The sequence below is a fragment of the Dromiciops gliroides genome, chromosome 2 (assembly GCF_019393635.1).
Source record: "Dromiciops gliroides isolate mDroGli1 chromosome 2, mDroGli1.pri, whole genome shotgun sequence".
Lineage (NCBI taxonomy): Eukaryota > Metazoa > Chordata > Mammalia > Microbiotheria > Microbiotheriidae > Dromiciops > Dromiciops gliroides.
In genome coordinates this window covers 108,327,947-108,342,856 of record NC_057862.1, presented here as the reverse complement: position 1 = coordinate 108,342,856, position 14,910 = coordinate 108,327,947, and the positions used below count along the sequence as shown (strand labels likewise).

Sequence of the window (14,910 nt, the reverse complement as noted above, 5' to 3'; positions counted from 1 at the left end):
AAAATGGAAATCCTGAAAATCAAAATAGAGATAAATGGAAAAATTTTTAAATTGACCTACTAAATAAAACAAGGAATAGGTTTGGAGGGGTGGGGGTGGGAATGACAATGAAATAGATAAATCATTGGTTAATTTGATTTTTTAAAAAAGAAGGAAACCAAATTACCAGTATCAAAAATGAAAAATGTAAAGTCACCATCAATGGAGATGAAATTAAAGCAATTATTAAGAGCTATAATGTCCAATTCTATGTCTATAAATCTGACAATCCAACTTAAATAGATAAATATTTACAAAGATATAAATTGCAGAATAACAAAAACAGACTAACAAAAGAGGAAATAGAATACTTAAATAACCCTATCTTAGAAAAAGAAATTGAACAAGCCATCCAAGAGCTGCCGAAGAAAAAATGCCCAAGACCAGATGGATTTATAAGTCAATTTTATCAAACATTTAAAGAACAATTAATTCCAAATATTATATAAAGTATTTGGAAATATAGTTGGGTTTTTTTGTTTGCTTGTTTTTGCGGGGCAATGAGGGTTAAATGACTTACCCAGGGTCACACAGCTAGAAAGTGTCAAATGTCTGAGGTTGGATTTGAACTCAGGTCCTCCTAAATCCAGGGCCAATGCTTTACCCACTGAGCCACCTAGATGCTCCAAATTGGAAATACAGTTAAAGGAATCCTACCAAATTCTTTCTATGCCACAAATAGTTTTGATACCTAAACCAGGAAGAACAAAACCAGAAAGAAAACTGTAGACCAATTTCCCTAATCAATATAGATACAAAAATTTGAAATAAAATACTAGCAAGGAGATAATAGCAATATATTACAAAGATCATACACTATGACCAGGTAGGATTTCAGGGCTGGTTCAATATTAGGAAAACCAGAAGCATGATTGACCATATCAACTGCAAAAGCAACAATCATGATTATCTCAATAGATGCAAAAAAAAGTTTTTGACAAAATACAACACTCATTCCTATTGGAAACACTATAATCCAGGGTAGCTAGATGGCACAGAGTAGTAAATGGCCATGGTACTCTAGAGTGTGATAAACTCAAAGACCCAAGTTTGGGGGCAAGAACTGACAATTTGACAAAAATTGTTGGGAAAACTGGAAGGCAGTCTGGCAAAAATTGGCATAGACCTAAATTTCACACCATATACCAAGATAAGGTCAAAATAGATGCATGGTTTAGATATAAAGGATGCTATTATGAGAAAATTAGAGGAGCATGGAAAATTTTACCTGTCAAATGTATGGATAAAGGAAGAATTTGTGACCAAACCAGATAGAGTCACAGGAGGTAAAATGGATAATTTTGATTACAATAAATTTAAAAAGTTTTGCACAAACAAAACCAAGGTAGCCAAGATTAGAAGGAAAGCAGGAAACTGGGAGGATTTACAGCACATTTCTCTGATAAAAGCCTCATTTCTCAAATATATGGGGAACTGAATCAAAGTTATAAAAATAAGAGCCATTGCCCAATTGATAAAAGGTCAAAGGTCATGAACAGGCAGTTTTTGGAAGAAATCAAGGCTATCTATAATTAGATGAACAAATGCTCTAAATCATGACTGATTAAAGAAATGCAAATTAAAACAACTCTGAGGTACCACCTCATACCTATCAGATTAGCTAACATAACAGAAAAGGAGAATGACAAATGCTAGAGGGGATGTGGAATAATTGGAACACTGACGCATTGTTGGTGGACTTGTGAAAACTTGTTCACCATTCTGAAGAACAATTTCCTATGTGCATACCCTTTGGCCCATCAATAACACTACTAGGTCTAATATCCCAAGGAGATAAAAGAAAAAGGGATAGGACCTATATGTTCAAGGATATTTATGGCAGCACTTTTTGTCGGGGCAAAGAATTGAAAATTGAGGGGATACCCATCAATTAGGTAATGGCTGAGCAAGTTATAGTATATTGTTGTGATGGAATATTATTGTACTATAAGAAATGACAAGCGGGATGATTAGGATATTTTTTTTTTAAATGGGAAAATTGATATGAACTGACACAATGTGAAGTGAGCAAAACCAGGAGAACATTGTACACAGTAACAACAGTACTATAATAGTAATCAACTGTTAAAGACTTAGCTACTCTGATACTACAGTGATCTAAGACAATTCCATAGGACTCAGGATGAAAAAGTTATCCACCTTCAGAGAGAAAACTGATGAACTCTGAGTACATATTGAAGTACATAATTTTTTCACTTTATTTTTCTTGCCTTTTTTTGGCATCATGACTGGTATAGAAATATGCTTCGAATGATTTCACATATATAATGTCACATTCCTTGCCTTCCCAATGGGTTGGACAGAGAGAATTTAGAACTCAATGTTTTTTTAAAATTAATGTTATAAACAAATAATAAATTTATTTAAAAAAATGAAATGTTTGATTAGACATGACACTTTTAAAGGGGGGGCATCACTACATAAAATTTTGAAACCACTGACAATGCTGATGCTCATTGTAAATTAATGCAAAGAAATGCCATTGTTTTATTTTTCATGTTACTTACTTTGGTTTAAAATAATGATCCTTGTTACATCTTTCAATATTCCATATACTTATATAATTTGTATTGGATAAGCACAGTTGGCGCCAGTTCTTGGGGTTAAAAGTCATCTGACTTACTTCCATACCTGGTTGTGATCTTCTACACAAAATGACATTTGTTTCCCAATTCCTTAAAAGAATAAAAAACATTTTATGAAATAATAATTATTATTATTGTAGCTAACATGCATATAGGGCTTACTATATGACAGGTGCTGTGCTAAGCACTTTGCAATTATTACATCATTTGATCCTTAAAACAACCCTGGGAGATAGCTGCTTTTGCTATTTCCTTTTTACAGATGAAGAAACTGAGGCTAACAGAGATTAAGTGACTTGCCCAGGGTCACATAACTAATAAGTGTCTGAGGCTGGATTTGAATTCAGATCTTTCTTATTCTAGACCCAGTGCTCTAATGCACTGCACCACATAGCAAAACATAATTATACTCAAATGTCATAAAACTGTCTGATTATGTATATATTAAGACTGATTATATAAAATTATTAAGCTTATGTATATTTTAATATGATACACAATTTTACTTTATGTGTAAATGAAAATAATATATTTTAATGTCTTAATTCCAGAATAGTTCATATCACCTATTAATTTTCATTATTAGAATCTGAATCATACTTGTAATTCAAACTGGTAATTCAGCAGACCAGAGACTAAAACCAAGACAAAAATGTCACTTACCAATATAATTGCACTTATGTTTTGAAATATTTGTTTAAGGAAGCTAGATGGCTCAGTGGATAAAGCACCAGCCCTGGATTCAGGAGGACCTGAGTTCAAATCTGACTTCAGACACTTGACACTTGCTAGCTGTGTGACCCTGGACAAGTCACTTAACCCTCATTGTCCCGCAAAAATAAAATAAAATATTTGTTTAAGTACTGCATATATGTATGAAAAGAGAAGCAGCATGGCACTATTAATAAACCAACCTTGGTGCCATGAGTACCTGGAATATGCATCAGGGCAGAAAACTAGATTTCTTTTAAAAAAGCATATGACTGTCTACCCATTATGACAAGGTATTAGTGATACTAGTGATTTATTTTTATTGATATCCAGAATTTTTAACATGCATTTATTCATTTTATGCTCAATGGATATTAAATATTTACAAAGTCCATAGCTCTATCACTTATACAAAGATGAATAAGCCAATCTTCACTGAACTACTAGACCCAAGGACAAGACACAGGCTTACATCAAAACCTACTCTGATACTCTGGTCCCTACTCTGCCTCTTTCCAGTGCAGTAGAAACCACAGCTTCAGATTGAGGAAGTCTCCTCTTGCCTGGACAACCAGCTTAATCAAAGCCCTTCAGGAGTAAAAGCCTGCTGGGAGCTGCAACCTGAAAGCATTAATGCTGCAAATCTCTGAACTGCCAATAGCTCAGTAAAAACAGTCCCTCCTTTCAAGGAGCTTATAGTCAAATGGATGTGGGAAGGCAACATGCAAACAACTATGTACAAACAAAATGTATACGGGACAATTTGAAGATAATTTCAGAGGGCAAGAATTAACTAAGGAAGATTGGGAAAAATTTCTTTAAAAAGATTGAGATTTTATCTGAGGCTTGAAGGAAGACAGGGAAGCCAGGAGGTGAATATGAGGGTCGTCAGTTATCCTCTTTATGCATCTGATTCCCAGATTTGTACATCCCATTTCACTGTCTCCTGTGCTCTGGTTTCATATCAGCTACCTTTTGACATCTTGGACTGGATATGCTATAGGCATCTTTAACTCAACATGAACAAAACACAACTCATGTATTAAGTTTCCTGCCCCCTCTTCTAAGCTTCCCTATTACTGATAAGAGTGCTATTGCCTTCCCAATGATCGCACCCAAGTCTATTTTTTTATTTTAAATATTTTTATTTAAAGTTGTGAACTCTGAATTCTGTTCTTTCCTCTCTCCCTCTCCTCCCCACTTCCTGAGATGATAAGCAATCAGACATAAGTTATACATGTGATTGCACCCAAGTTTGCAACCTTGGTATCATCTTCAACTCCTTACTCTCATTCACCCCACATTTCCATTCTATTGCCAAATCTGGTTGTTTCCACTTCCACAATCTTTTGTTTGTCCTTTCCACTCATACAGCCATAATCCTAGTTCAGAACCTCATCACTTGTTGCCTAGACTGTTGCAATAGTCTTTTAATTGGTCTCCCTGCTTCCAGCCTCTCTTAACTCTAATCCATCCTTCACTCAGCTGCTGTTTTTAAAGTATATTTGACTGCCATGTCTCTCACACACACACACACACACACACACACACACACCCTCAGTGAGCTCCAGTAGTTCCCTGCTACCTCCAGGATAAAATATAAATCCCTTTATTTGGCATTTAAAGGTTGATAACTTGACATCTTCCTACCATCCCAATCTTCTTATACTTCACTTCCTCTTTCCCTCTATGATCTACTTGTTGCTCCTCCATTAGACACTTCATCTCTGCCCCCTACCCTGCCCCTGCATGTTATGGTCCCTCATTTCCACCTCTTAGCTTCTCTGGCTTCAAATTCCACCTTCTACAAGAGGCTTTTCCAAGGGCCTCAAATGCCCTTCCTTCTTGCCTTCCATTTACTGGGTAGGGCGGGGCAGTATGTGTGTATACACACACACACATATACACATATATGTATAAAAATGTAACTTAAGGGGCAGCTAGGTGGCGCAGTGGATAGAGCACTGGCCCTGGAGTCAGGAGTACCTGAGTTCAAATCTGGCCTCAGACACTTAACACTTACTAGCTGTGTGACCCTGGGCAAGTCACTTAACCCCAATTGCCTCACTTAAAAAAAATGTAACTTACTAGATATACAAAAGATAGATTTTTATCATCTATATATCCTATTTATCATCCATTCATCTATCTATCTATCTCTCTATCTAATCTATCTAACTAGTTAATTACATTTCTCTCCCATTAGCATGTAAGCTCCTTGAGGACAGGGACTGCTTTTTCTTTAGTTTGAATCCCTGAGACTATGCAGAGCACCTGGTACATCATAAGAGCTTGTTGACTAACTGAATAATATTTTTGGAACATTGCTATTATAGAAGTCAATGGGGGCAGCTGGGTGGCACAGTGGATAGAGCACTGGACCTGGATTCAGGAGGACCTGAGTTCAAATCCAGCCTCAGACACTTGACACTTACTAGCTGTGTGACCCTGGGCAAGTCACTTAACCCCAATTGCCTCAACCAAAAAAAAAAAGAAAAAGAAGTCAATGAAAGCACTTTGGATTTTAAAATCTACATCTTTTTAGATATATATGTTTGTATGTATATATGTATATGTATCTATAGCTATACATGCATATCTATATCTTCTCTCTCCCCTCTAGACTTTAAGCTCTTTGGAGTCAGGTATGTCTTATTCATATTTGTTATATCCAAAGTTTAACACAATTAATTTTATTTAATAGGGCTTAATGTTTGTTGTCAATAATTATATTAGTCCCAAACTTAAAATATAAACTTAGGTATTCTTCTCATGTTTTGTGATACTTCCCATGTTCCTTTCAATGACAAAGTATTAAACATTTTAAAACCCTATTTAAAAACATTGTCCTTTAAGAGGTCCATGTATTTGGCTTTTTTAAAGCTCTAGATGATAATATTTCATTCTCTGAAGATAGTTTTAACTTTTTATGAAAAATGTTAGAAAATATAGTCTTAAACTGCCAATGAAAAACATTAAAAATTATTTATTCACTCAAGTTTTCTCCTAAGTAAAGAAAAAATGTACTCAATATCAAAACTTACCAAAGTGTCACTTCATGTTCTGGAATTGCAGAGTAACTAGCCAGGTATATTCCAGTGTAACTAAATTCAAGTAAAGTGTAGTCCAACTGAGCATTCCCTAAATGCAGAAAATTAGATCAATTTTAGGTATGTTTTCAAATCAACCATTATATAGAATTCATTTCCCTTTTTCTAATTTTTAATTCAAATTTTCTTTTTCCATATTAAATACTCTCCTATCATATATTTTACTTATATTTTCCTCCTTTCTCAGAAATAATTATAAGAGTTAAAATGTTATTTTTGAAAAATAAATTCTATTGATAAAAGAAAAATAGTTTAGCTTTTCTAGTTCTCTGTGCAGAACTAATCCTTATAAAATATATTTTCTAGGGTGATTTCAAATGACTGAAATACTTCAATCTGGAACACTATTCACAAAAAAAATCATTGGGAAATTTCTTCTAATGATTTTGAATTTACATTTGCTTTGTTTAAATAGCTCTCATAACTTATTTCTGTTGGCATCTTCAGATAAACCTAACAAGTACTCTCGGGTCATATTTAGCCCTCAGCTTAGTATCCTAACATTTACAGGACATGTACAAAGAGGTTAAAAGGCAGTCTGGAATAATGATTAGAAAGTTACACATGGAGTCCAGAATTCAAATTCCATTTTTGACACTTATTGGCTGTGTGAGCATGGAGAAATCACTAAACCTCTTGATCTTCAGTTTCCTCACATGTAACATCATGAGGTGGTAGTAGTGGAGGGTATTGAACTACATAGCTTCTGAGGTGCCTCTCAAGTAAAATCTAGGATTTATGCCTCTACCTGTAAAAATGTCTGACTTTAATAAAAAGATTATATCAGCAATACCCTAAAATACCATAGGATGGAGATAATTAACTATGAATGTCTGTTTCTAGGTTATTCATTCTCAGGATCTCTGTGTTTTACAGCCACGATCTCTCTGTGTCTCTATGCATATCTTCATCCCTTCACTTTACATATATCTGTCTGTGTCTCTTTTCCACTCTCTCACCACAATCTCAGAGGAAAAAAAAAAGATATAGATAGATATTTATAATGTATGTATACATACATTCACAGATTAGCTATAAAATTTGTCTATTGAATCATTTATCAAGACATCAAGGTTTTTTGTTTTGTTTTGGTTTTTGCGGGGCAATGATGGTTAAGTGACTTGCCCAGGGTCACACAGCTAGTAAGTGTCAAGTGTCTGAGGTTACATTTGAACTCAGATCCTCCTGAATCCAGGGCTGGTGCTTTATCCATTGTGCCACCTAGCTGCCCCAAGACATCAAGTTTTAATATAAAAATTAAAATTTGCTTTCTAAACAATGTAGAAGTCAACTGACTTTTTTCTTAAGTTAGTAACCATTTAGCACATCAAGGAAGGTAGCAGGATTGAGCCCTGGGGCCAGGAAGGCAGCCATTTTAGCCAAAGGAGGAAAAAGTACATTTTCTCTCTGTCTTTGTCTCTGTCTCTCTCTCTGTATGTCTCTGTCTCTGTCTCTCCCCCGCCCCCAACCCCTTTCCCCAGCCTTCCTCTACAGCCTACAACTATAAAGCAGGACAAATTTACATCCCACTGCTGACATTTAGGAACCATCATATTACTGTGGAAAACCTTATAAAGCTTGGATAGAACCCAGAAATCTTCCTCTGCAGCAAAGAAATGAAACCGATTGAGTCAGGTATTCTGGGGTATCTTTTCTTTTATATCTTAGAGTGTAATTCCCGTCTATTGTATTCCTGGGTAGTGGCAGGAGGGAGTCTTTTGGGAGAGAGTCTCTTGTATTCTGCATATTGTCAATTTGCCCCCCCCCCTTCTTGGACACAGGGAACACCAAAGAGATTTGACTATGATAGATCAGTGTTACAAGGTTAATGACACATAATTGACCGCACCTCTGGATCCATTCCCACTCTTTTAGAATGTGTCTGTGTCAGAGGACCAGGGAACATAAATCATCAATAAGAAGAAAGCACTGCTTTAAGGTGTTTTTCCCCCCCTTCTCTGTAACTGAGGCTAACCTATTCTGTAAGCTTACTGATCTAAACCTGGAAGGGACCTCAGAAGCTTTTTCTTCCAAAGCCTTTCCATTACAGATGAGAAAATGGATGCCTAGAAGGTAAATCACTTGCCCAAGGTCACACAAGTTGCAAGAATCAGATGTGGGATTTAAACCCAGGGCTTCTGACTTTAGAACAGGGGCTTTTCCCCCCACTGTATCATACCTGCCTGAAAGAGGGTTAATCAAATTTTAGAATACAAATTTACTCATGAAACTTTGATATTTGGTGGATACTTTAATACCTCAGAACAATAAAGTTTTCATAAAGCTAGGTCCTCAAATTCTTGCTCTGATTTAGAAAAAGTGGCTATATTTATGAAAAAGTTAAAGCTTTGAACAATAAATTTGAAATATTTTAGATGATTTTTTCTAATTAAAAATGTCTGCCTTATAAATGAAATAGACCTATATACTAATAACACAAATGGTCTATGGAACCAATTCTTCTCTTATTTTAAAGACTTAGATATTTCTAAATATAAATGAATAAGGAGACTGCCATGGACAAGTACAATACATTTAGTTTTACTCTATCTGAAAAAAAAAATAGTAAATTGAGTTGTGATAGTACTCGAACAAGTCTGAATCTGAAAATCTTATGTTTTGAATTATCTGGTTTTTCAAACAAAGTAATACAAATTTTTACTACTAGTTCATGACATTATTTGTGTAAAATGGGTTTCTGCTATTTTAAAGACAAACCTCGATCTTGATTAGTGGTTGAAAAAGACTTATAAGCTCTCAGATGCTTTAAGTAACTTGCCAAATTATGGACAGCTGGCTCATTTAAAAATGAGTACAGTATAGGTAGGTCATAACTTAAGAATAGGTTGTATTCCAAGTTTCTTTGTAAACCAATTGTAAGGAATGAATTTTTTCCATGGAAACAATGTCATAAGTTATAGTTAAGTTCTTAAACTAGCTCACCAAAACCTCCTTGTATATGAACTATATTAGATAGATATAGAGATGGAGAGATGGATGGATGAATAGATTGGTAAATATAGACACCTACATATCTACATATCTATCTACATATATGTAGATATATTATATCTGAACTATATTATACTAACAGTAACTCCAAGACCCTAAGTCTCTAAACCCCTTTGAGATGTAAACTTTTTTTTACAAAGACAAAAGTGGAAGAAGGGCTATTCAAAGGTTATGGCCTTTGACAGCAATGGGGGAATAGAACATCAGTGATTTGTATATATGAGTTATTTTTATGCTGTATGGCTCTGCCTAGTTCTTTCTATCAATAATTTTAGATAGCTACACAAATAGAAATCCAACTAAATTCAATAAATCATAACAAAATATCACCACTCTGAAAAAGACATTCCTGCTGAACATAAAACTGACTTCTCCAGTTCACTAATTCAATTCTTAATGTCTGGATCTTATCTCTAATGATAATAATAATGAAAGTTTTCATTTATTCAAAAAGAATAGCTTAGGTTGTTAGGGTTTGTTTTTTCAATTTCAGAATGAATAATTCTCATGAAATACCTCTTAATTTTGCCCTTTTGGTCAATGCAGGGAAGTTGTATATGTAGATAGAGGGTTTAAGCTTCTGGTCGGAAAAAGCCACCACTTCATAAGGAATATTAGTTGCCACAGCACCCACTTTTCCATTCATACACTGTAGAACAGTTCTTCTCTCTTTTTCAATATTCATAAAAATTAAAAAATTCCCACAAGGGTAGCAAATTGTGTTGTTGTTGATAAAAGCAATATTCTTCACAGGGAATCCTTGCACCCATCTTTGGGAAAGGATACATTACCATCAATAATTATACAGATTGAACCATTTTTTAAAAAAGAAAACAAAAGAATCATCAAAAAAAATTTTAAACCCTTATGCCATTCCTCTCCCCCAATGAAATATTTCAGATTTTTAAAAAAGATCTTCCCAAGTTTTCTGCCTATCCAGATTGTATCATGAATTACAGAATTTTAAATACAAATCTTTAAAGACTGCCTTAACAATCTTCTTCCAAGAAGAAATTTTTATCACTTAAATAATTCCTCTCTGGTGAAAAGAAAAGAGAAAACATGAGAAGAAAGTTTTGTTCTAATTAAAAAGTACAGTGCTGCCATTCACCCTCTTTTAGAGTGTACTTTCAAAGACACACACACACACACATATTTAAACATTTTACGATAATTTGGAAGGTGTGCACGTTAGCAGATAGAAGAATGACTCTTTGTTGACCTAAGTAGTGTGAAAAGTTAACCAATGTGGTACACGTGAAACAAAGATTCACTGAAGGAAAGAAAGGAGGAGCTTCATGAATGAATTGGGGCTAGGCTACATATGCAGCAGTGTCTTAAAGTAAGGGGACAGCACTTTGATGGTAGGACAACCATTTAAATGTTAAAAGTTATGGATTGTCTTGATTAAAGATGTAAGGAGCTTATGAAAGATTGGGTAGAAAAAAATCAGATGTATGAACTAGAGCTGGGTAGGCTGAAAATATGTGTAATAGGGGTAAATGGAAACAATTTTAAGTGCCATCTTGCATTGAGCATATTTACATGCATAATCTTAGGTGTCAAAGATGGGGGGGGGAGTCACGGAACAGAATAGAGACAGACACCCCTGGGGACAGTTATCAGGGAGTGGGAGTCAGCAAAAGAGAGTAGAGATCTGTAGAAAGACGGCGATGAGCATTCCAGTTGGGCGAAAAATCAGTAATGAAAAGGGAATAATGAGGGTTCAGTGGAAAGGCAGAGTCAGAGGCAGTAGCTGAGGTCAAAGGACGGGGTAATAATTATTGTCCGCGAGAAAGCGTCACAAGGGAGAATGGAGTTCGGACAAGGCGGGAGGCAGGTCAGAGCACCTCACAGACAGGGTTGCGCCCAGGATGTTTTCTGATCCCTCTCTGTCTCTGCCACTCATCGTAGTTGGAGGTGTTCAGAACAAAGGAAAACTTCAAGAAATCGTGAATTTCCTTCTACAAAAATGCAGCCATCAACCGCTTCTCCCTTCGCCACCAGCAGACGCGATGCCGACTGTTTGCATTAGTATCCAAGAGACAGTAACCCTGGTGCTTATTGATTCGTCCAGTCACTGGGGCGATCGTCACAGTTGGGGGACGGGTGGGAAATCGAACATCAGGAGTCAAAGGGGAGGGCAATAATGGATGATCAAAGAGAAGGCAGAGTCACAAGGAATAGTGGGGGTCAGAGAGAAGTCTGGGTCACGGGGAATAACAGGGCTACGGGTAAAGAATAAGAAGTGAGAAAACGCACCTCCCGCCCTGAACTCTTCATAGCATTTGTTTCTTATGCCCAGCAATATTCCCTTACAGTCAAGTACCCACATTTGTTTAGCCATCCCCGGCTTACTAGGCACAAACTCTTGTTTCCAGTTACTGTAAAGAACAGGAAGGGGCTTTGGAAACCCAAGCTGATTGGGGGGGTGGGGGGGGATATCTGGACATCTCAGACAGAGGAGATAAGAGTTAAAAAGCAGAGACAGATCGAAGGTGGGGTCCAGGCAAGGGCCGGAGGGGCCTGAGGTATTCCAGGCATTAAGCATTCAGGTGAGGAATTGGGGGAGTGCCAGGTGGTTCAATTTGGCTGTATGTTAGTGTGTGTGTGTGTTAAGAGGAATGTTGGGAGGTGAGGCGTGAGGGTTACAACAGCAACTGACAATCAGCTGATTGGGTCAATTGGACATGCGCAGACCAGTGGAGGAGGGAGGGGGAGAGTCCAGAAAGGACTGAAGTCAGAAGGGCTGTGTTATTCGAAACACTGCCTTAGTGCGGAGAAGAAAACTTCAAGGGACTCTTGGACTTGTTAAGAGGCTCTCTCAGGGGCAGAAAAATGGAAACCTTTTCCTCACTCATCTCACTGATAGCACACGAAAGTAGTGATCGGTCCGGCCATGGACTGTCCCAGAGAAGTAAGGAAGTGGGACCAGGAAAAGAGGTGATGATAGGGAAAAGAGAATTCTTTCTCCAAATTCCCCTGGGTCACCGCCATCCTCAAAAGTCCAGCCCAGGCCCTCCGATCTCCCGCTTCTCCTCCCTCCCTTCTCCCCCTCAGCACCCCCCCCCTTCCTCTCCTGCAGCCCCGCTCTTTCCTTGCTCCTCCACTCTAGCCCCCCGCTACTCCCCACGTCCTTTCTGGAATTAGTCAATCCCAAATTGCAGTTCAAAGCTCCGAGATTCTTGTCTCTGTTCTACGTTCCCTGCCCCCTTCCTCCAGCACTTCCTGGACTCTTGTCTTGCTCTCTCTGACTTTCTGGATTCTTCTTCACCCCGCTCTCACTTTTTCATATCTTTGACATTAGTATTCATCCTGCAGATTCTAACTCAGGAGCTCCCCAAAATAATTTGTTTGGTTACGACCCTTGGGTTGGATGGACTCTCATAAAAGGATCCACCACCCCTTCTCCTTATAAGAGAGCCGACACTGCTTACAAAATTCTCGTTCCCACTCTCGTCCTACTTCCCAGAAACTAATACTGCCTTTGGACTGAAACGTGAAGAGCTGCATTTGCTCGTTAATATGGCTCAAAAAGAGAGTTCCAGGAACCCATTTCTGCCTCAGCCCTAATGATAGCAGCCTCTTGGCTTAAGAGATGGCAGTAGCAGAGGAAATGGTAGAGTATCTTGGAGGAATCATACAAAAGCTACCTGTGTACTTCCCTATTATCCCAGAGATCACACTGCTAATTAAGGAAGGATCAACTGTGGATGGCCTAGCTATCCTTAGCAATACAATCCAAGACAATCCCAAAGGACTAATGATGAAACGTACACTGAAACATGCTATTTTTCAATTTCTTTCATTTTTTCCTTTTATTCGAGTTTTCTTGTACAAAGACTAATATGGAAATGTTTTACATAATTGCACATGTATAACATATCTGATTGCTTACTGCTTCAGGGAGTGGAGAAGGAAGGGAGTGGAGGGATAGAATTTAGAACTCAAAACTTTAAATAGAAATGTTTATTTTTTAAAAAGAAAATGAGAAACCCCATTCCCAAAATAATAGTGCTCCTTCTGAAACCAGAGAGAGAGAGAGAGAGAGAGAGAGAGAGAGAGAGAGAGAGAGAGAGAGAGAGAGAGAGAGAGAGAGAGAAGACCTAATCTGGGACCCTGTAAGAACTTGCCCTAATTGTAGTCTGTGGTAAAGGCAACAAAGATAAATACAAGAAGATATAGATTGAGTAATGCTGATTTAAACTCTAAACCTTAAAAGTCAGCACTATGCTAAGAAGATATGTTTGAGTCTGACTCTCCCATATACTAGCTGGGTAGCCATGGGCAAACCACTCAACCTCTCTGAGCCTCAGTTTCCTTATTTGTAAAATGAAGATAATAACTGACCAGCCAATTTCACAGGGTTTTGGATAAAATATATTCATGTATGTAGAGGTTTTTGTAACCTAAAGCACTACTCAGTATAAGCTATTTTTCTGTCTCCTAAGAAATGGTGTTTCAAAGAAAGGTTAAAAATTCTTACCTCAGAACATATGCCTAGGTATTAAATTAAATAGAGAAATAAAATCTACTATTGAAGTCTATTGCTAAGGTTTTGCACAGGAATCAGCCATCAATGGTGAAAGCCATAAACTATTTTACTTGGTGACTTTATGGGAAAGCACTTTGGGTTAACTTCAGTTACCAAGGAGAGCATGGAACAGTGATGCAGGGGGTAACCAAGGGAAGATAATAGGAATCCACCCCCTCCAAAAAATTTAGGTAACAAGCTGACACCCCCACAACTACTGCAACAAATATGGATGCTTATCACCAGGGTTTATGGTAATACTTATAAACTGTAGCAGTCCAATGATGTTCCATATCAGAACCAAGACTGACACTTCCAAAGTGGAACAGGGAAGAGATATGACCAGGGATGTCCTGAAAACCTCTGGCATGATGGTTTTCAGGAAATAGCAGGAAGAGGGAGACCAGAACAGTTTTTGAGAGGCTGTTTCCAGGACTCGTGACATGGCTGTATCAAACTTTCACCACTTCTGTGGGTAAGACTCCTTGGTCCATCTTTACTTCATGCTTCAGGACAACTCAGGGAGGATGAAGAGGGCCAGGTATTTTATAAAGATACCCTCTGAGAGGGTCTGATTTTATTCTCATTCCTGACATCATGGGTGAGAAAGCCCTAATCTGTCAGGAAACTGAACATTTCTAGCTTGCAGGACTATAAGCATTAAAATGTTCACATATAGAGAATCTTAAAGAAAAGGTATAAGTTAGAGAGAGGAAACTCTAGGTAAAAGGAAATTGTTTCTCTAGCATATAAAGTGCGTGAAAGGTTTTTATATAGGTTTTTCTAATCTATGACACTATAGGCTACATCTATCATAATTACCAGAAAGCTTTAGCAATTTTTAATCACTTAAGAATATACCACTTTTACAAAATAGATTCAATTGTATTTCAGGTGG

At 37.2% G+C, this 14,910-nt stretch overlaps 1 protein-coding gene across 1 annotated transcript in view; it reads right to left on the bottom strand.

Annotated features, from left to right (window-relative positions):
* Positions 1–11,489, bottom strand: part of LOC122743174 (cilia- and flagella-associated protein 43-like) — a 123,637-nt gene extending 112,148 nt beyond the window's left edge. The window contains 4 exon segments of the mRNA XM_043987939.1: positions 2,568–2,735; positions 6,401–6,497; positions 9,995–10,248; positions 11,329–11,489. Coding sequence (XP_043843874.1) covers positions 2,568–2,735; positions 6,401–6,497; positions 9,995–10,248; positions 11,329–11,387 — 578 coding nt within the window. The 5' untranslated portion in view covers positions 11,388–11,489.
* Positions 11,490–14,910: the final 3,421 nt, after the last annotated feature.